The 23,041-nt window shown below is 44.7% G+C and overlaps 2 protein-coding genes across 2 annotated transcripts in view; both read right to left on the minus strand.

The window, feature by feature from the left end:
* Positions 1-12,233, minus strand: part of ttll4 (tubulin tyrosine ligase-like family, member 4) — a 15,554-nt gene extending 3,321 nt beyond the window's left edge. The window contains exons 1-14 of the mRNA XM_061233435.1: positions 12,050-12,233; positions 9,491-10,899; positions 8,596-8,705; positions 8,336-8,399; positions 7,039-7,157; positions 5,393-5,503; positions 4,958-5,034; positions 4,323-4,517; positions 3,766-3,848; positions 3,282-3,410; positions 2,739-2,861; positions 2,534-2,632; positions 1,405-1,539; positions 846-986 (exon numbers count right to left, since the gene is read on the minus strand). Of these exons, the coding sequence (XP_061089419.1) occupies positions 846-986; positions 1,405-1,539; positions 2,534-2,632; positions 2,739-2,861; positions 3,282-3,410; positions 3,766-3,848; positions 4,323-4,517; positions 4,958-5,034; positions 5,393-5,503; positions 7,039-7,157; positions 8,336-8,399; positions 8,596-8,705; positions 9,491-10,818 (2,714 nt within the window). The 5' untranslated portion in view covers positions 10,819-10,899; positions 12,050-12,233. The remainder of the gene's footprint in view (positions 1-845; positions 987-1,404; positions 1,540-2,533; positions 2,633-2,738; positions 2,862-3,281; positions 3,411-3,765; positions 3,849-4,322; positions 4,518-4,957; positions 5,035-5,392; positions 5,504-7,038; positions 7,158-8,335; positions 8,400-8,595; positions 8,706-9,490; positions 10,900-12,049) is intronic.
* Positions 12,234-12,814: 581 nt separating this feature from the next.
* On the minus strand, positions 12,815-22,292 carry cnppd1 (cyclin Pas1/PHO80 domain containing 1). The gene is made up of 8 exons (XM_061236989.1): positions 22,136-22,292; positions 21,028-21,130; positions 20,546-20,627; positions 20,305-20,425; positions 19,484-19,612; positions 19,149-19,210; positions 18,194-18,311; positions 12,815-16,360 (listed from the first exon to the last, which is right to left on the minus strand). The coding sequence occupies exons 1-8, from the start codon at positions 22,196-22,198 to the stop codon at positions 15,764-15,766; spliced, it is 1,275 nt and encodes a 424-aa protein (XP_061092973.1). The 5' UTR covers positions 22,199-22,292; the 3' UTR covers positions 12,815-15,763.
* Between the last annotated feature and the right edge of the window lie 749 nt (positions 22,293-23,041).

Below are 23,041 nucleotides of genomic sequence, written 5' to 3' on the forward strand. Positions count from 1 at the left end.
AAACATTCAAATATAACAAATAACTACACACAACTCATAGTTTATCACTTCTAAGCCTTAACCCTATATAACAGGGCTGCCCAACACTGTCCCTGTAGGTTTTCCCTCCAACCCAAACCCACCTTATTCAACAGCTAGAGATCCCTTTGAGCTGCTAATCAGTAGAATCAGGGTTGGAGTGAAAACCTACATGACGGTACATCTCCAGGAACAGGGTTGGGCCGCCCTGCTACGTCATCCTTCATCCACTGACACCCAATTCCTACACCAGGGATCCACAATCCGGCCCTCAAATCCAAATCCAGCCCTGGTTTTCTTGTCTCCCAGGTAATTAACTGAACAATTAGTGTTAATGATATGGTCACAAACAGCCAGGATATTAGTTACACCAATGCATAGCTTGCATGCACAAGCTAGCAAACGGAGTCGTGCCTATTCTGTGCCAAAACTTTCAGATGTCTTGGAGACCAATTTCAACCACTAGAGGGCGCCTTTCCACAAAAGACTTCAACATCGGCACGGTAATATCATACACTTTAAAGGCTCACATGCATCAGTGTTCTCTTCCTGCTTTTAGTATCTAAAACTGCAACAAAACATTCACAAACTCCCTCAGAGCCTCCTGTGTTCAGCTCTCTGTGTTAACATTGATCAACGTCATCCGATAATTATGCACAAACGTATGTCGCGTCATGTGGGAAATTGTTTTACAAACAGCTTGTACAAATAGCAATGAAACCCTAAAATATGCAATAATTGTACTTGAGAAACATGAGAAATAAGAGTGTGGGCCTGTAACCCCAGAGGAGAACCGGGCCCGGGCCCAGAGCCCCGGGGAAGCGGACCTGCTGGCCGAGCTGCTCAGGCTGCCTCCCCTGAGGGGCACCAGATCCTCCCGCTGCGGCAGCACGAAGCCCGCCAGGTTCATCAGGTCCCGCATCATCTGGCCCTTGATGCTGGCGTCCAGCGCCGTGTTGGAGTGCAGGCTGCAGTGGGGCGGGGGGGGGCGGGGGGGGGGGAGAGCGGAGAGCGGGAGTCACCGACGGCAACACCAATCAACAGCCGTTTCTGTGCCGCAGACGCAGCGAGGAAGGGGTGTCCGATCTCTCTGAAAGGGCTCAGACCAGATGGGACACCCCTGTCGTAAGCAGAGGTGGTCAGGGGTCAGGAGATAAAAAGCCCTGCCGTGGGTTTCCTCCACCCACGGATTTCACTCATTAGCTCTGCCTCCTGCTGGCTGAAGATGGGTGCCAATGAGCAAGTCCAAGGGATTGGACAAAGTACTGGGGAGGACTTTTACTGTACTTTCTGAACCAACACTGCAAGAACCAAAAAATAAGTCACTTATACTGAGACTTAAATGTATTTCTTTGACTGTTTTTGCTAAAGAAGACGGGCGGGTACCTGGGCGAGATGTTGACCTCCAGGAGCCAGGGCCAGAGGTGCTCGTCCAGCATGATGTCGAAGCCGAAGAGCTCGTGGCAGCTGTAGGGCGAGCGCACGTGCATCTTCACCAGCGTGTTCACGTACGGGTCCGCCCTGCTCGCACAACACAACACAACACGACATTACATTACATGACAAAACATAACATGAAACAACACGACATAACACAACATGACAACACAACATGAAACAACACGACACAACACAACACAACACATCATAACATGAAACAACACGACACAACACATGACAACACAACACATCATAACACGACACAACACAACACATCATAACATGAAACAACACGACACAACATGACAACACAACACAACACATCATAACATGAAACAACACGACACAATACAACAGGACAACACAACACAACATAACACATCATAACATATAACATATCACAACAACAGGGACAACATTTTCATGTTCATCCAAGCAATTCTGGCCTTCTTCTACCAAAGAATTGTGTCTTGCACCATATCAAATCAGTGCTTTCATTTCATTTGTTAATTTGCACAAAAAAGGGCATACAAGAACATGACAGAATAGCATCATAAGATACAAGACAGACTGTGCAGGAGAGGAAAGAACAGGCTTATAGGAGTCCTCCTCTGAATGAGAAATATATGATGTGGAGCAGTGGCGAGGTTATGGCGCCATCTGCAGGCGAGAGGGAGCATTTCAGCCAGCACACAACCCCAGCAGCAGAGCGATTTGCTGATTCTTGCTCACTCGATCTGTTCTGCCAGCAGTGAGATCAGGGCCAGACACCACAGACCCACACAGGGAGTGTGAATGTGCATGGCGGACTGTAACCCTCCCTGTTCCCTCTACGTGCGCCGTTTCGGTTTGGTTTGATTCGCTTTTAAATAAAAACACGATAAATAAAAACCTCTGGACGGGGTACAATACGGACTGAGTGGTTTGTGGTAGATCCTGTTTCATATGGGTTAAAGAAAAGCAAATAAAAACCAAATGAAAACCCCCGAAATCTTGTGGCACAGATAAACAGTGGTGAATAAAGCAATGTGGGGCAGACAGCGGAGAACATGGACACACACGGAGCAGCACTTACGCGATGATGGTTTTGATGACGATGTCTTTGATCTTCTCCCAGATCAGGTTGGTGTTGACGCCTCTGGATCCAAGATAGTGCCACAAGGCCTTCAAAGCCCTGCAGGGGAACACGAGACAGCGTTTTGAGAGGATGCTCGCTCGCTCGCCCCCGCTGTGACAGAACGTCCCCCTCCATGTGACAGGGGACACCTCGCCCGACTCACCACTTGTGCCCCTGACAGGCCTTGTCATCGCTGTTACTCTGGTACTCGGAGTTCTTCTTGTTCACGCTGTAGTTCGTCAGGTGCATGAACTTGTTGCTGAGGCTTTTGAGGGAAGACGAATACCTGCAAAAACGAGCAGACGAATGAACACACCTGAACATCTCCCAGCGTCACCATCTTTCAATGTCTCGTCTCCCAGTTGTACAAAATGTTAAGAAACAGAACATCTGTTAGATTAATCACTAACCAGTAACCATATCACTTCATAGATGTACTAAATTTCTTACTTACAACACTAAAACACCTATGCAATACCGTAGAAAGGACCCACATCATTAAGTTTACAGAAATTGGGATGGTTTTACATTTCATTAATTCTACATGTTCCTGGTGAAACTTTTTTAATTCAATGCAATAGAATATAATTTAAAGCACACACACGCACACACACAAAACCCAAATGCATCACTTGAAAAAACGGAGAACCTTCCCAACTTTAAGGTGATAAAAGCAAACACTTCGAAGGGAATCCGCGGGCCGTACTTGCAGCTGGCGAAGCGGACGAGCCCGTCGGTGAAGATGTAGACCCGGAGCGGGTCGTAGCAGGTCACATACACGTAGATACGCAGGTCAAACTTGTTCCCGCTGATGAGGTAGGGCTTGTGGAGGTATCTGAGGCAGGGTCCCAGACAACACGGAGCGGTTACTTAAAGCTGCTCCCTCTTTATATCGGAAAGGACATTCAGTGAGAACTGGGACGCAAAGTTCCCTCGACATCTCACATTATCTCAGAACGTATTCGCGATCCAAATCTCAAGCACGTGTCAAACATTCTTCCTCCATCGGAAGTTTAATTCAGTTTTTCAGGAAAACTGGTGACGTCAAGGGAAGTCTATTTGCAAGCTCACATGGAATGTGCTGAAAGAATTGCCCATACTAGAAGTCTTCTTATGCTAATTGTCCAATTCAAATCCATTGAATCACATCACTTCTTACTAAGAACCAAACCGATCAAAGTGCAGCTTACTTCTGAACCAGGAGGGGTCTTCTGTTGGGAAGCTGGCTCCACTTGTGAATCACCTGGATCCCGATCCCTCGTGCGGAAGCTGGCTGCCAGGACAGAGGGGAACAAAGAGAAACCTGTCATTTTCCAGGCCGGCTGAATTCAGTACATCCACACTTAGCCCAGCAGCTCCAACATCACAATCCGTCTCCCAACCAGACCTGGGTCAGATACGCAATTGTTTTGGATTCAAATACTTTTCTAGGCTTTACTGAGCTTGTCTGATGTATTGGAACCCATAGGCAGCATGTAGTCTAGTGGCTAAGGTGCATGACTGGGGACCCGGAAGGTTGCTGGTTCAAGGGCTCTTGGGCTCTTGTGCAAGGCCCTTAACCCCAAATTGCTCCAGGGGGGATTGTCCCTTGCTTAGTCTAATCAACAGTAAATAACATGTAATGTAAGGTAATAAAATAGGCTCAAAAACTGCAAGCCCAACCTTCTGGTCCTCAGTTGCACCAGGCAAGATCAATCGAGCACAGAATAAGTATTTAATTTAATCCAAAATGATGATCCCGACGCACCGGTTTGATGATCCACTTCTGCCGCGTGCCCGTGCTGTCCCAGGCCTTCCTCAGGAGCTTCATGTCCTGTGGCAGCACAAAGGATCGTGGGAAGAAGCCAAACTCCTGCTTGCCAAAGTGCACCTGCATCTTGGACAGGTTGCGCCAGAGCCGGTCCTTCCGGCCGATCTGGAAGGAGCCTGGGAAGTGGTTCAACTGGGGAGAGGGGAGAGGAGAAGAGGAGGAGGAGGAGGAGGAGGACAAAGAAGAGGTGGGGAGGGGGGGGGCGATCAAAATGAAAACATGAAAAAGGTTTCAGCATAAATCAGAGACACAGTAAAACAAGGTGGGGAAAGAAAATTCAACCAAACACAACAAGAACTACAACCATGTGGACACTTAGTGGCTAAGGTACAAAAGTGGGACGCGGAAGGTTGGTGGTTCAAGCCCCGGTATAGCCACAATAAGATCCACGCAGCTGTTGAGCCCTTGAGCAAGGCCCTTAACCCCACATTTCTCTAAGGGGGATTAGCCCCTGATTTGTCTAATCAACTGTAAGTCACGTTGGATAAAAGCTTCAGCTAAATAACTCTAATGTAATGACATGGCAACTCTGATATTCAAACGCAATACAACCGGAGCAGCCACACTCTTACTTTCTGGTATTCCCGAATGGATCGGAAGCCGGGTGACTTCATGTGGTGGCCCCAGCAGCCCAGCCATTCATGGCTTCCTGCGAATCAAACAAAGCCAGCGATTGGCCGGTCAGGAGGATGACTCCGGTCATTGCAGGTGTAAGAAAAGCACCCAAGGTTCCCTCAGCGACAACGGCAAGGCAGCGGTTTATAGAACTACTGACCTTATAGTGACAGATTAGCAGACTAGCTAGTTTAGTAATACAGCTACACACATAGATTTGATTAAATACGTAAAAGGAAAACTGCTTGTGAAGAACACATAATTTGTGGCTGGCTGAGCTGAACCTGCTAGCTGACCTGCTGCTTGCAGTCTTGGAGGCCACAGCACGCAGTACCACGGACTAGAAAAGCTCCGCTACAGGAAGCAGGCAACCAGAGGCTCGCTCCACTTACTCTTGGTGGCTTTGAAATGCGACCTGGCGACCGTGTGCTTGACCACGTTAGGGGTGACGGAGCTCATCTTCCACTTTAGCAACTTCCTCTGCTCATCTGGCAACATCTCCACTGGAACACAGAGCGGCCCAGTTACATCAGCGCAGTCTCAAACAAACACACACTCACATCAGCAAGCACAGTCCCACACAAACACACACTTACAACTGCGCAGTCTCACACAAACACACACTCACATCAGCAAGCACAGTCCCGCACAAACACACACTCACATCAGCAAGCACAGTCTCACACAGACACACACTCACATCAGCAAGCACAGTCTCACACAAACACACTCACATCAGCAAGCACAGTCTCACACAAACACACACTCACATCAGCACAGTCTCACACAAACACACACTCACATCAGCAAGCACAGTCCCACACAAACACACACTCACATCAGCACAGTCTCACACAAACACACACTCACATCAGCACAGTCTCACACAAACACACACTCACATCAGCACAGTCTCACACAAACACACACTCACATCAGCAAGCACAGTCCCACACAAACACACACTCACATCAGCAAGCACAGTCCCACACAAACACACACTCACATCAGCAAGCACAGTCTCACACAGACACACACTCACATCAGCAAGCACAGTCTCACACAAACACACACTCACATCAGCAAGCACAGTCTCACACAAACACACACTCACATCAGCAAGCACAGTCTCACACAAACACACACTCACATCAGCAGTCTCACACAAACACACACTCACATCAGCAAGCACAGTCCCACACAAACACACACTCACATCACCACAGTCTCACACAAACACACACTCACATCAGCAAGCACAGTCCCACACAAACACACACTCACATCAGCAAGCACAGTCCCACACAAACACACACTCACATCAGCAAGCACAGTCTCACACAGACACACACTCACATCAGCAAGCACAGTCTCACACAAACACACACTCACATCAGCAAGCACAGTCTCACACAAACACACACTCACATCAGCACAGTCCCACACAAGCACACACTTACAACTGCGCAGTCTCACACAAACACACACACTTACAACTGCACTCGCACTCACACGCACACGCACACACTTGCTTATTGCAGTGGTATTCGATGTACTAGGTATATAGCGTATTCATAATAATCATGCTGCTTTGCCACGCATACAGCCCGGCAGTGTTGTCTGCAGTCAGCACTGTGGTTACTAGGCTACCCTCTGCATTTTGAACATGAGCCAGACAGCTAGCAGTTCACAGGGCACAAGGAAGGTAAAAGCTATCCTACTTAGACATTTTTTAAATAAAGAGCTTCAGGGACACAAGGTCCGTCTTAAGAACACAGCTGCTCTGTATTTAATTGTACTATGTACAGCTGCGTGTAAATATTAACATTAAAAGAACATTCAACTCTCAGTAGTCTGAACATCTTATTCGGAATATTGTCATATTCAGAATACGGGCAAGAACCATAAAATCGTTTGCATTTAGTGATGCAGTAAACTACTGCAAGCATAGTGCTACGCTCCCAGACAGTATCTGTGCACAGCTGATGAATATTATGCTGGGTAAACTGGTGTGAGGAACAGTGTCCCGCGGCCTCACCTCTCTCTTTGGCGGTGCCGAAGTACAGTGTTGGGGGTGTGTGGGGGAACAGGCTTGGCACCAAGGCTGGCTTTAGGACCACATCTTCCTCCAGGACGGGGGTATCCGGGTCCTCGATACTAACAACCACAGCAGGGCATCAAGAGCAATGAAACACACACACACACACAAACACTCACACACACACACACACACACACGTACACACGTACACACGTACCCACAAACGCATACACACACACACACGCACACACACACACGTACCCACAAACGCATACACACACACACACACACACACACACACACACACAATGCAAAGAAACGCACACAAACACATACACAACAAACACATACACACACACGGACTTTATTGCTCAAACCACACATGTAAACACAGAAGCAAAATGAAATAAACAGCTCCCTTATTTATCAACAAATCAAGTGTCAGTTTTTTTCCCTCCAATCACTACATCCTATTATTAATAATAATAATAGTAATAATAATAATAATAATAATAATGGAATATATAAAAACTCACATGACAGTCATTTAAGGTTTCGCCCCGTTGCTCTTGGTTAAAAAAAGTTTGTTCCTCAGAGGGAATCACATTGCGTTTGAGGTCATAGACTACATGAGCTTTTACCCAAATGAACCAATCAGGTGGGGTGTCATTTCAGGACAATGATCCACTAGGACCAGCACAATTTGGGCACAGAAAGACGTCCCCATTATTGAGGGATCGTTCTACCTTTATCAGTGATTGACAATTGGCAGACCTTTCCACTAGCCTCTGTGCTTTCAGTCTTTTCACACAGAGTAACCCCCAGAACAACAAAAAGCTTAGTTCTCTTCAGTGAATCACCACCATAGTTATGTCCGGTATTCGTCTGGATTTCCCCAAAGCTTGTTAAAAAGAAATAAAAATGTATGGACGATCACCGGACAGTTATCTGGTTATTAAGAATTAAATTAGATAGAATTAAAACTGTTTTCTGCGGTCAAATATCTCCGTCCGAAACATATTTATTTCCAAGTCAAATCATACTGTTTAGACATTAGTTGCTATCCTAAGAGACTAGTAATACATTCCAGTGAGCCCGAGACAGAAAATACCGCACTTATAATTCGAAATATTAGACTTTCTTTATTTAAATTTAATTAAACTTTTGACCCTACTTGCACAAATACAGTTAAAGAAAAAGCGTAGCATGGACCTACTGAATTGGAGCTCAGGTAACTGGCACATTTCACTGACAGTCTCAAAAAGAGAATGCAATCTTAAAAAAACCTGAATTACTTTGATGAAACTCCAGTGGAAGTTGCAGAGGAGAAATTGTCGACAGAGGAGCAATCAAATCCATCTGGCCAAGAACAAGCAAACGGGAAAAAAAGCAACAATCAGATCAAGCTCTTATAAAACAATATCCAAAATACCAATCACAGTACATCACATACAATGCAGGGCTTCCTGCCACTGCATCGCTGATGTCACTTCCTGCCACTGCATCGCTGATGTGACTTCCTGCCACTGCATCGCTGATGTCACTTCCTGCTCACCATTGTCATCTCCACTGCAGTGGCCCTCCATCTCGTCTGCCAGTTCCTCTTCCTCTTCCTCTTCAACTTCAACTTCAACTTCATCCAGTGACATTGAAAGGGTCTCCTCACTGGACACGGACAAAAAGCACTCAAAGCAACTCTCACAAGCACTCAGCCATTTCTCAGTAAAATACTGATGGCCTCGGGAATTTTCTAAAAGTAATTCTTACCTTTGGCAGGGAATCAAATTATTCAAAGGAGCCACATAATCATCTATTAGAAGTAAGCATTACAGTGTGGCCAAAGGGCCCAACACCGGTGCCATTTGCCATTTTTAATTGAGTCCTTGTCGATCTGTACTATTGATCATACGTTTCATTATACAGGTCCCCTAAGGTACATCACGGTTACGAGGACAGGATTAGCCAAATACACCACCCAAGGGCCAAAATGAAGAGAGCTAAATTGGGGCACACATTCAGAGATTTAAATAGCTGATTAGCTCACCTTAATTACAGGTCTAGTAATGCAAGCATGTCTAAGTATGGGCTTAAGTGAATGTTTTCCTTGCTTTCCCTTGTACCATTTAAAAATGCCCCATGTCAAAGGAACTCATAGACAGCAGGGGGCGCTAGCTCTCAGCTTGCTGTAATTTGAAAGAACTGGTCTCACCCAAGTTGATGGTAAGAACTTGAGGTGAGAAATACAAAAATTACACACTTGTCAAGCGTTCAGTGTGGGTATTCTTTAGTCGCAATGCCATCCATGCCCAAACTTTGACACGCTTCCTTCTCTAAAACAGGAAACTGCGCATCAGACCTCTTTCGTAAAAAGGTGACACACTTTCAGCACACAGTTGCAAACTGTCCCGCTCATTCTCACTGGCGTGTGAAGGCATGTGGTCAGTACTCACTTCAGGAGCCGGAGGCCCATGGCACTGTGGTCCTCCAGCGGAGGCAGGGAATAGCTCAGCTCACTCAGCTGGGGGAGAGGGCGGCTCTCTTTGGTGAGGTGCATGGCGGATATCTGGTTGGTCAGCGAGTAAACGGAGAGGGGTTTCAGGCAGGCTCCTTTGCGGACCGAATCGCCGGGGGCATCACAGACTTCGTCGGGAACACAGCAGGTCGTCTCGTCCCCGCCGGCAAGGCAGAGCGGTGCGGATTTGGCCGGAGGGACGTGGTTGGCAGAGGACCGAGGACCTGAGTCGGTGTTCACAGCTTCCACGATGCAGGGAGGGTCCGTGTCAGACCCTGGTGGCATGGCCAACCCATTAGCAGCCCCGTTTCTCAGGAGGGAACCGCTCTCACCCAGCCTCTCCAAAGCCGCCCCGACCTGTCCTTTCGCACCTTCGTAAGTTCCATGGCATTGCAACGGATGTTCCTCCAGACCCGCGTCTGCCCTCACCATACCGCCCAGCTTCTGCAGTTCCTTATCCCCGCTGCTGTGCTCCTGCGTCGAATCTTGACATCTGCTCTGCGAAGGCACGGCAGGGTGTGCTAGTACCCTCTCTATTTGTCTCGCCCCTTTGTCGTCTGTGTAGCAACGCAAGGCAACCTGGGAGGGGTTGAAGGAAGACCTGGGTTCACTGGGCTCCTGCCCAGATTGTGAGGTCAGACTGGCGGTGGTCCGCGGTGTGGCCCCGCCACTTCTCCGGCGGCTGGCCCCAAGCTTGGTGCAGCTCCATGGTAACGACCGGTCAGTGGGCAGAGTACCCTCAATAACTACTGAAGATTTTCTGGAAGTGGCCTTTGGCAGGGACTGACATGTCGGATAGATGGCTCGATGGGACGCAAGCGTCCTCTTGCTCAACAGCCCCGGCCGAAGCTGGAGAGAGTCAAAGCGGGCGGAGGACCGGCAGCTGTTTTTGGAGGCTGACTGCCAGATGGAATTCTTGGAACTGGTGAACGAAACACTGGAACTCGGAGAGGCATGGGGCGCTACACCGGAGACACGGCCATTGCTACTGCTTGCGTTGGAATTTAAACCCTCTTTACCTCTGGCCGTTTTGGGGCTGGCTGAGGACAGAGGAAGGCAGGCACGATGTGCGAGGGTCCCTGAGACAGAGTTTTGCCGGTTCTGTGCTACCCTCGCGTGCAGCTGGTCTACATGGTCCCGGGGGCTCTGGGTGTAGGACACCGTTCTCGTCAGGCTTGTGGGGGAGCCAGAGCCGGCTAACAGACGAGCTGCCAGGCCAGGACCAAAGGCCTGTGCGTGGAAGTCTTCAGCTCCATTGGAGGCCATCAGTTGCCATCTCTCATCCTCCTGGCAGGGACTTCAACACATCACATCAAGAAGGTGGGTGGTAAGGCTGGGGTCAGTCCACTTGTAATGGAGAAGAGGGAAGGAAAGCAATACGGTGAAGTGAGGTGGGCACATGATGTAAAACTGTTGTGTTAAGCAATAAAGTTCACATAACAGACTGATTTAACATGTGATTTAACTGGCCTATATTAACTAACTTAATGATCTGTTCAATGCTGCATCCAGGGCAGAATGTCAACAACATTCAGCCATAAAAATATACAATACAAAGTACTTGTAAAGTTGTAAAGTTAGTTTCAAATTTAAACTTTTAGGGACTATAATGCTATCCGTTTTCCCTGGTACGGTGGCAAACGAACAACTTGGATATTTTATTTTGGGCATTAGACTTTAGACAGCTGCTCGCCAAGTAAAGGGATTTAACGTTAACTACTTGGGGGAATTTTTCCCGAGTTAACGTTACCATTTTAAAATAATATCAGCCACCCCTCAACTCTGAGCTGTTGCTAGATTGCACGAAGGTTAATGTGTGTAACGGCTTACAACGGGTTAATGTTCCCCTTCGTGAACTTGTTTGGATAGCCCGCAAGCTTGTTAGCTCTGAAATAGCTCCATCAGCTGTCAGCACAAACATGCTTTGAACTGAAGTTAATGTGGACGCAGGTAGATTGGAAGCTAGCAACCATATGTCAACTACAATAACGTTAACCAGTTATTGTTAACAATGTGGCCATTGTTTTCTCCCGCGTTAGTCCATGTTAACAATATAACGTTAGGTACTAAGCGACCAAGCCAGTAGCTAGCTACGGTAACGCTAACAGGCACTAGCGTTAGCCAGGCAATCAATCAAATACTTTGTTTACGTAAGTAAACAAGGTAACATGCAATCTAGCACTAGATATGGCCAATTCAGTTCAGGACTTTGTGTTATGTAGCTTGACAGCGGCATGGCACAATGTTTATCACACCGATTAACTGCGCGCTAGTACAGAGACGCTAGCAAGAAAATCCGTTTCATACAATGCAACGTTAGTGTGGTCAAACGTGCCCTGTCCTCAATTGCATGCTATCCAACGCTAGCTAGCCAACTTAGCAATCTTCCTTCACTAGACTAAGTTAGCGAGCAATATCTGAGCGGAAACCCGCCCAATGTGAATGTGCGACGAGATTGTCATCAGTTAGCAACTATTACGTTTCCTAGCTACTTCACCTGAGGGTGAGGATGCGGCGCAGATATAGCGTGGCATCGCTCCGAGTGAGATCCCGCAAACGTAATCCACTGTGCCCGCAGCTTTTGGCCACCTTTAATCATTTCCTAGCAACAGCGTTGCTCCGCCGCGGTTTCCTTCCTGTAGAGATCGTTACCTTTGCTTAAGTGACTTACACGTCCGACTTGATTAGGAAAAGTAAATGGGGTGTATAATTACATTTAATGTGAGAGGTGTGGTATTACAATAATTAGACATCATTATGTCATTCACAGTGAAGGAAACACATTAAGATTAAAGCTATAGGAAAAATCTGAATCAAGAGTTTTGGTTGAAACACAACGATGCATAGCACAGGAAGGGAAACCGAGAAAATCGTTATTCAAAACTATGTTGGGGTCGGTTAAAGTTTAGAGATGTCTACAGGAAACGGGGTGTTCATTAGTCGAATACACTGTAGTGTACGAGATAATGCCGATCTGAGGATAACACACTTTGTGTACTTCGAAAGTTGAATGTGAATTTGAGCAAGAATAACATATATGAATATCAGTTGTCATTCAGTGCTAAACAATGCTGAACACAAATGGAACTCACCTTTGTAAGCATTTGTGTACCACCCCCTGGGACCTGAATAGATTATATTAGTTTGATCATATACAGCTATGCTCATTAAACTGAAATCCTGGTTATGGCAGGTTACTTGTTTATTAAAGTAGACAATCATTCAGTATCATCTCCTACATTAGTAAATACAAGAGGGTAACTATTGATATGGCATTTTTTATTTGATAAGGTTGAACATCTTTACACAATTCTATACATTTCATGTATTGTACATGTTTAAGAATAAAAAAGAAATTGTGCCACAAAATTGCACAGACTTTTGTTTAGCATTTCAACACCTATGTCAATCCATGAAAAAGGTAAAGGGTTATTTTTTATACCTAGTTTTAGAACCTGTACACAGTATCCCTCTTCCCTTAAATCATTTTCCAAAACTGTAACCTCCCCATCAGCTCAGAGCACTGAAAGAACACAGGAAAAGAAGCTCTGAATTGGAAAACATTTGTGCCAGAAAACAACATTGTCATTTGAGTCCAAGTATTCTTTTCTTTTAGTATGCTTAAAAGCTGGACAGTACAACTTAACCAATGCATTTCAACTGTTACACATTCCTAACCACGCTGAGCTAGAGTCAGTCTACCCTGATTATGAAGAATAGTTTCAGAAAACTCACCACACCTTTCAATAAAAAAATTAAGAGATTAAGAGAGTGAAAATGGTTTCTCGGTGAAACTGGGCCTTGCTTCTATGAAGCCTGAAAGATGTTGTAATATTACGGTAATGCTTACAGGGCAAAACCTTTTGTTGACACTTGCACAAAGAATAAAAAAATGCAGAATTGAAAAACATTGTGTTCAGTGCTTTCGGGACACGCCAAATCACAATAAGAATATTTCACAGTTCCATATAAATGAGGAAAAATCATGAGGTATGCTTCAGAGTATCAGAGAAAGTAATGTCCTGTAAACGGGTTTACATAAACTGTAAACTGCTCTCCTCAAGCCTCAAACGTGTTATACCAACTGACCTTATATATTCCGGCTGCATATAACGTGAAAATGTGCAATATTGCTTGGAGCATTACCGGCACTATCTTATGCACTTTACACTGAAATATCAGTGGTCATCTCATGAAAGAAGAAGCAATCTGCTCTAACTCGCTGATGTCAGTGCATCAAATGATCCAACTTGAATAGGAATTTAGGAGTCATTCTGTAGTATTTTTTCTGTAAAAAAAAAAGTTGAAAGAATTTGCTTACAACTAACCTCACAGGAAGTGCACCTGATGTGAGCACAGGAACACCAGTCTTTTAAACACTAACAGCATTTTTTGTTGTTGTTAAAATTAGGGATACACGTCAAATTATCGATTTTATTTGACATTAATATAGACCTATGTTTTGTTGCTCCAGTCAGACCTAGGTGCACACTTATTGCCAGTATACCAGTGCCGTGTTGGAAAGATTTCCAAAATATCACCTGGGCCTAAATTGAAATTATACTATTGAAATACTGCAAATAAAAATAACAGTAAATAAAAGATTCGATTTCCACATCAAACAAAACATCAGTTCGAGAACAGAACAGCCATAGTCCATAAACAAACTCAAATAAAATAATAATGAAAAAAAAAAAAAAAAAAAAACACACACACAAAACTTGAGTTGTAGACTTCTATGTCATCTCATCGATTAAGTATTTCCTGCACAAGCATCTCAGCCATGAAGAATGTCCCACAAACACTCTACTCCCTCCGTTACAGCGTTAACACAGCCCATGCCCTTAGCAACAATGAAGCAACGCAATAGCGTTATAGCAAACAGGGAACTGTGAAGGTACACACTACACAACTACTTTGGCTATTTGTGAGGATGGTTCTATGCTGCCAGGAGCTACAGTAGCTCTTGTAACCCCAAGTGGACATTTAAATTAGACAATGTTGACTAATTATAATGATTTTAAACTGACTGTGGGGGTAAGAAGTAACATATTGTATCTCTGCTTATAGGTTTCCAGAAAATGTATTCCTCAACTCTTAACTGAAAACTCACCAGATCACCCAAATATAATTCAAGCCCAATATATGGGAAGAATACTTTAGACTAAGTAAAAGTTTTATTTTGTTTTTACTACAAGCTTAAAACAAAGCATTGATTAAAAGCACTTCCCACACGTCTCTCAAAATTGTCCCCTGGACTGAACGTTAGAATCAAACCTTTCGGTCTGATCAGGACATTTTGAAATTTTATCACACAGGTATACCCAAGAAGGTGCTTCAAATATCTATGCATTTGATATAAAGGATTCCTAAAGGAAGCTGTAATGTAATGATGTGTTCTCAAACCATACACGTCCAAAGCTGTGCTTGACAGCCATACCAACTTCCGGTCTTGTTACATACAAAATCCTCAATCAGCCTGATGAGATGGTTTCCAACAAAATGTTTATGCAATGCTTGAGTCCCTTCTCAAAACAAACCCAATTCCCACCTCAATTTTTTTAATACACTCGTCTAAAGAGCAATCAAGTACCCAACTCCCATTATACCAAAGCAACCCCAGATTATTTAAACACAACAAAACCCTTTGTGATTTAAACTTGGCATAGTAGAGGAACATTTATTTGTTCAGATGTTTCATGCCACTCCGCGGATATCTTCTTTTACTTTCTATGAAAAAATGGTTTAACATTTTAAAATGTTTTCGGTTTTTAATGTGTGCTTTTAAGCCCAGCATGTTGCTAAGTTCTCTTGTATGTCAGACAACACACACATGCCCTTATCAGCTCGCCAGAGAGAACCAAGGGGCTTCACTCATTTTTACACACACACACACACGCACACACGCACACACGCACGCACGCACGCACGCGCAAGCAAGCACCAACGCGCACTCACACAAACACGCCCTCACTCACACACACACGCACCAACGTGCACACACACACACACACCTTTAGATCTTTTCATATTTCCTGAATAAGTGCAACCAAGTATCCTTCTGATTTGAACGATAAATGCAGAATAACAACCTATCTATCTTTTCATTTCATATCGCACAGGGAGGATATGCATCATAAATCTATTTTAAAAAACTGCTGTTAGTTTCTCCAAGTCCTTCATATCGGCACCGTTCCCCGGGCCACTCTCTCTAGCTGGGCATGAGGAAGGGCTGGACCTTCCCAAAAGGCACCAGGGTCTCTGAACAGCAGGGCCACACTTTAAGGGGCACGTCGGGGCCCGGATGCATGAAGGGTCCCAGAGTGTAAATATCAGGGGTCGGCCAGGGCGCGGTGAGCTGAGCGGAGGCTGAAGTATCGGATCCGTTTCCCGCTCCGCACTGCGTGGAGGAGGAGGGCAGCAGGTAGCCTGAGCCGCCCGGGGCAGGGGCAGGGGCAGGGGCCGGGGCGGGCTGGTCCGGGCCGGGCTCGGGGTCGGAGTAGGCCAGCGACGTGAGGAAGGAGCTCCAGAAACACAGCGCCGAGCTGGGAGACGGGGAGCGGACAGGCGAGGAGGGGGCGGTGCCCGAGCGCCGTTCCTGGCTGTCGTTTCCCAGAATGCAGCAGCGGAGGTCGGCGGGCGGGGCGCCGTTGTCCAGCAGTAGGCCGGGGGGGTCGCTCGAGGTCTGGAGGTTGACAGTGCAGAGGGTGCCTTGATCCTTGGGACAGCTGAGCTGATGCAGTACGGCGGAGGAGGCTATGAGTCCAGCTACGCTGGTCAGGTAGACCAGGCTGAGCATGCAGGCCAGCTGCAGAGAGAGGGCAGAAACATACCCACATTAAGGCCCGTCCACACCAACAACGATAACAATAACTAGAAACACGTTGCTTTAAAAATCGTTCCAACTCAAGTGGAATGGCGGAGACCACACCACGACCATAACGAGCGACGGGCGATATCATTGGGATCATTTTCAGAGGGATTCTTTCAAGCTGCGTGATTACGAAGACAAAATCCAAAATGGCGGCTGACCTAGCTGAGAGAGACGTTCAGAACGTTATCTTCTGTCAGTGTGGGTGCTCACATTGTTAATATAATTATGGTTATAGTTAGTTCTTGGTGTGAATGAGCATTTATTCATGACATTTATTTAATTGTACGTTGCTTTTTTATCCAATGCAACGTATAATAAATGCATACCAAAAGCTATAGTAACTACAGAACGAAAGAAAGGGTCGCATAAGGTATAATTCGCATAAAGTATCAGCTGCCTACAGCCATGAACATCATATCTAGTTCACATGGTACAATAGGCCAAGTCAGTAGACTAGAAGAAAGGCATATAATACAATAGATATGGTAAACAATCACAGCACCAATTTATGTTCATATTTCAGCCCACACTGAAAATATGAAAATATAATAATGACACACTAAGAGACCTCTTGATGTCAGTACATTACATTACATTACATTAATGGCATTTGGCAGACGCTCTTATCCAGAGCGACGTACAACAAAGTGCATACCCATAACCAGGGATAAGTGCGCTGAAAGACCCTAGAGGGAAGTACAATTTCAATTGCTACCCATACAACAAAGATACCTTTTCGAACTCTACCTTAGTCCTCCCTCCTGATTTCCCCCGCCCCCCCTTTCTGATATCCCTATCCTCCTTGTCTAACCCAAAAAAAAACAAAAAAAACTAATTGCACTTATGATGACGACTATATGTTTAGAACAGCATTCCATGTGTATTTTCCTAGTTATGGATGTGATGCTTTGACTTGTGGAAGAACCTATGCACTTGTAAGTCACTTTGGATTAAAAGCGTCTGCCAAATGACAAAAATGTAAAATGTAAAGATAAACAACAAATAAACAAACAAACAACAAAGCAAAAGTGACCAAACTTAACTATCCAAATACTGCTTACCTAGCCAACTAAAAATACCGAAACACAAAGTAAATCACAAAGACAACAATTAAGATTCACAGGGAGGTAGGGAGGGATGGGGAGAGGTGGGTCTTCAGTTTGCGCTTGAAGGTGGGGAGAGATTCTACAGTTCTGACCTCAACGGGGAGTTTGTTCCACCACCATGGTGCCAAGCGGCCTGTGGAGGCTGAACGAAGAGGTCTGGCAGGGGTGTAGGGTCTGATGATTTTTTGTAGGCAAGCTGGGGAAGACCCCTTAACTGCTTGGAAGGCTAGCACCAATGTTTTGAATTTGATGCGAGCCATGACAGGCAGCCAGTGGAGGGAAGTAAGCAGGGGGGTACTCTTTCATATCTATCCACTCTACTTGGTTGCTAGCGTCACGTCCTCTGCATTATTTGCCACGTACATGTCCAAAGCCTATATTTAATTCCATGAATCTAGTGAGAACAACAGTTGCAATTAATCTTGGAAGGAGAATATTTTCTCAAATTTCAGCCTAACCTAGAAGCTTACTTACAGCATTTACATCCTAAAACGGATCATCAAATTAAACAAATTAAAGGGAGAACCACCACCCCTGTAGAGTCTCTAGACCTGGGCACTTCTATATTCCGGCTATGCCCCGCTGTACTGTACCACCCCAGACATAAACACAGTTTGCCAGCGTGCGATTCTCATGGGAGGTCCCGCTGACGTCAGCTCACCTTGGTGAAGTGCAGGTAGATGGCTGTGAAGGTGTGTCGCCATGCCGACTGCTCCAGTAACACGCACAGGTCAGTGTACGTGAACCAGCCCCGCTTCAGCCCCTCCTTCTCCGCTATGCTGCGTTAAACGAGAACAAAGACCGGAGCAGATTAAAGTGGAGAAAAGCTAACGAATAAAAACACAAATAAGACGTTTTTGCCATCATTAGACGCTGTTTTTTCAGAAGGTTCTCTCGTGCACGAGGAGAACGAGCAGTAACCGATACGGGCACGGGAAAGGGATGACTTGATCTCCAGACCAGATCTGGTTACTTCCAGAAGAGTAATTACAGAGAATTAGCTGTAATTTAGCCCCGGGAGTGGACTCAAGAGCAGAAACCTTCCACTGCTCCCGCAATGCTAACACCGGCGTTCTGAAAACACATAGCAACTCATTTCCCAACGCCGTCCAAACACCATGTATCAAAAGGCCTCATTGGCTTGGTTCCAAAAGCCCAGTCCCGTCCGACTGCAAGCCTTCTCTCGTCTAGATTTGCTAAACAGTGGCTGGAAGCTCAGATGCAAACACATCTGTGTTTTGAGAGAACGGCAGGTGGTAGAACAGGACTCCCGGTGCCAAGAGCAACAGCAGTCATGAATTACAAATGCGATGATTTACATATACCACTGAGCACACGTCCATTCCGTCCAACACAAATTCACCAAAATGGAAGCAGATCAAAAGAAAACATTTTACCTACAATAACAATTGCACAGCTCATCACTTAATGTTTGGGCTTTAATGTAGGCCACAGTATAATACGCTTCAAATTATGGTTTAAGTTGGTTCTAGGAAATGCAACAAAATGGAAAAGATGCACAGAATAGATACATTCGGCAACTTGCTCCTTTGACAGTTGAAAACGGTGCACGTGATCCAAAGTGTTGGGAGTCCCAAAACCCAAGGAAAACATACCTGGTTTCTAGTTGATTCAATATGTCAAAGAATTCACTAGGTTCAGTAAAGAGGCTCCAGTCCTGAAAGATATGAATCAACAGATTACATTATATCACTGACACAGTCTATGCAACGTTATCTGTACATTAACCTTGGTTTTAATACATATGAGCCAGCCAGACCTGGGTCAAGTGTAATTGTTTTGGATTCAAATACTTTTCTGTGCTAGATTGTACTTGGCTAGTGTAACTGAGCCAACCAAGAGGACCAGACACACCAGACAAGCCCAGTAAAGTGTAGAAAAGTATTTGAATCCAAAACAATTACATATCCCACGGCTGAGTCCTGCTTACAATGGCTTTCAGGAAGTTCATCTCGAGGGTGTTGACCGTCTGCACGTCCAGTTTCCCAGCTGCGCCCCACTCATCGTTGAACACTTCCTCTTCCTCTCCTTCGTCATACAGGTACTTGCTGGCAACCATCTTGAAAGAAAGAAACCAGTTTCCATTTGTTGTAATTACATAATTGCGTAATTGCGTAAGCCTCTTTCCTCCATTTAGAATCTTCTTCAAGCCTGTTTTTAAGCCTGTCATACGACTCTAGACCGGAGGTGGGCAGAGGACCATATCCATTTCTGGTTTCCATGCCAACTTCTGGCCATAATGACTACATTAGCCATAACATTAATGCCACCTGACATTTTAGCAACTTTTCTTGATAAATGCTTGGAAGACTATTCTTGTGTCACTATAAGAATAGTTCTACAGTGATCTAATCTAAAAATGAACCAGTGTTGGTGTATATAGCCAAGTATCTCATCGGTGAAAACTAAAACCTGCATAAACACCGGCCCTCCAGGACAAGATTTACCCACCCCTGCTCAAGACCAGGGCTCCACAACTCCAGTCCTGTAGGGCCAATCCGCGTGCTGGTTTTTGTTCCAACCAAATACTTTAGTTTCAGTTTTCTGACAGCTCTATGAGCTATGCAGGCTGACTCCTGTACTTGAGCACAGTAAAATCACTAGGATACACTTGCAGTCTGTGGCTGTAGCTGGTGCGCATACAAATGTCAGATCAAGTCCGACCCAATTAAATATTCAAGAGCAGACGTTGGCAAAAAATCCTGAAACGGATCGGGCCTTCTTGTACCCCCCTACTCTGGGCCCACATACCATAGAGATCAGGAAGAGGTCGGAGGAGGAGATCTGTTGCAGGTATTCAGGATTCCTGTGTCTGAGCCTTTCGATGTAGACCAGGGCCAGCATCATGGCACAAGGAGAGATACAAGCCTCCCTGGAACACAAAATAACACCGCTCCATCTGATACTGTACATACAGGCATGACTCCACACAACAAGTACAGGGAATTCAGGAGAAGGAAGCTTGTGATTTAGTGACATTCTGAAAACAAACCTGGCAACATGTGCGGCATACTTCTTCTGAAGCTTGCGAATGGGGCTAGGGGCAGATTTCTGAAGCAGTTCCACGGCAATGTCTGGAACAAAAAAAACATTTTCATTAAAAGCTAGCCTACACAGTTCAAGATTAACATGCTACACACCTAGATTGACGACTGGTAATGGATACTGCTCAGCAGAATGGCGAAATGCGATACACAGAATAAAGTGCCGTTTTAAACACATTAAATCATTCCAAGGCAAAGCTTTACTTATAAATTGGTACGTTTAATACAAAATGCATGGTAGATTCAAGACCATTACAACTATATAACACATACATTTGATGGCATACTATGCACCTGCTTCAATGTTAAGAGATCGCAACTGGTCCCTAGGGTTTCATTACGAATAGGTTATGTAATCCTGCATGCAACGTCAAATGCTAAGACTTGCACTCCCGGACCTACTGTGAAATCTTACACCATGCCTACTGACCTGTGACGGGGCAGGAGAGGGCATCCAGTGAGCAGTCCTTGTCCAAGCCATAATAAAAACGCTTTCGCACACGTTCTGACAATTTCTGGTGACCTGGAATAAACTGCACAGAAAAAAAGATGCATTGCATACTCATTAACCAGGTAGCTGGACGTCCAGCAACGTTGAAAAACGTGCGATTTTTTTCACACCATTACGTTACAGATTCTAAATAAATGCGTCTTCCAAAGGATCACTCCGAAAACAAAATCCAACGTTTAAATAGCATCCGTGCAAACATAAAAAACCGATTTCGCAAACGTTGACTGATATCCAGCTAACAGTTAAGTTGGCTGAATCCAATGATAACATTAAGTTCGCGAATATAACCGCCAAAAAGTTACAATAGTTAAGCTCCAATAATTTAACAGTTATATTCACTTAACATGTTTCGTATATTAAAACACAATTATATTGTTGCCATAAAATACTAAATTAAATAACTATAGCTAACCTTATCAAGTATACTTGATTTTCTTAGCCAGGCTAATCCGTCTGGGTAGGCTAAATTACGCTAACTTACATAAGATTTTATACTAGGCTACTGTTAAGCAACCAAATCGTTGCGTAGGACATCGTGCATCAGGCTTGCTTATAGTTATAATTGCTGGTTGGCTCTTCTTGACAGATCTTCGCTTAATCGTAACGAGCGAAGTGTGTCAACAAGCTACCAAACCAGATAACCACCTGCTTAACTGCCAACCTGCACTGCGTGACATTTGCGACCGTGTTTATCCGGACAAAGCATGAACTACGCCAAGGCCGCGCTAAAGCCTCGGACTAGTAGTGCATCAACGACCGACCGCTTTCAGAAATAGGAAGTGGAACGAGATCCATACAATTGTGCTAAGATCTAATATGAAGTAAATCTCGAATTTTCCATTAAACTAAGGATAAATTGCGTGCATTGTTACCATGTTCCCAGTATCTAATTAGCTACTTATTTAGCTAGCAATCAACTAGGCCAACAAGAGTGGGAGACTAGCTAGCAAACTAGCTAGCCCGCCTTCCATAATTCAAGGGCAACAACACAGCAAATCATTTGGCAGATTAATGGACATTTACGTACCGTAAACTCTTGGAAATCAGAAAATGGAAATGTCCGCTCGTCAAACAATTCATCAAAATCCATTTTAATGGCTCAACATTAAACCGTGAAAACTTAAACAGCTATGCTAGCTAGCTAACTAAACACCAAGCAGGGGCGCACCCGCAGTCCTTCCTTATTTCCAGCAACAGTGACACCCCGCGAGCTTTGTCCGAAACGCTGAAAAAAAAGGTGTTATGCAACATAAATATGACAGGATATGGGTGTTAGTTTTGCGTTGAGTTTGACTTGCCAATGTACCTTGAGAGAAATGTATGTAAATGGATAATACTCTGATGTAATGTTCAAACCTTACTGTAAGAGACAACACTTTTTTCCCCAGATGATTGCCTTCTCAAAGCAAAGCTACTAAATCAATTATTTACAAATAAGGATTGACGAACTGAGGCACTTTAAACAACATTGCTATGAATTATATCTCCCTAATATTATTATTGGCAGTAGTAATGAAAAAGAAAGATAAGTTTAATACAGCATAGTACTACTTAACAATAACTGTCACTGAGGAATTAGTGAAATTGGTGGTTGTAAGTATTTCATAGAGAATAATATGCCCAGATGACTGCTGTTCTCTCCGAATGACTCTAGAGGGCCTAAGACACTAACTTCTGATTTGTGGTGGGTATTGGGGGAGTGCTGCCTTAACACAAGATTGACAATTGAGCGTACTTAAGTAGGCCTAATATGGGTAGGTTTATAACACAAATACGGTAATAATATATATACTTAATAATAATCATTATGATTATTAAAGTAATAATACAGGTGTCGTATTTTCAGGTTTTTTTTACTCATTTGATCCTTCAATTTTAACATATTGACAGATTGCTAAATTAATGACTTCTTCGTCGTTGCTCTAATTCCAAC

Source organism: Conger conger, chromosome 3 (assembly GCF_963514075.1).
Source record: "Conger conger chromosome 3, fConCon1.1, whole genome shotgun sequence".
Taxonomy (NCBI): Eukaryota; Metazoa; Chordata; class Actinopteri; order Anguilliformes; family Congridae; genus Conger; species Conger conger.

What these genes read in the sequence shown, in the direction of transcription:
- cnppd1 (XM_061236989.1), bottom strand. Translation starts at nt 22,198, where the DNA reads ATGGATTTTGATGAATTGTTTGACGAGCGGACATTTCCATTTTCTGAT. An exon ending in TTGAATCAACTAGAAACCAG is followed by an intron (nt 18,312 to 19,148) that starts GTATGTTTTCCT and finishes CGTTTAACGCAG; the next exon opens with CATAGCGGAGAAGGAGGGGC. An exon ending in TCTACCTGCACTTCACCAAG is followed by an intron (nt 16,361 to 18,193) that starts GTGAGCTGACGT and finishes CTCTCTCTGCAG; the next exon opens with CTGGCCTGCATGCTCAGCCT.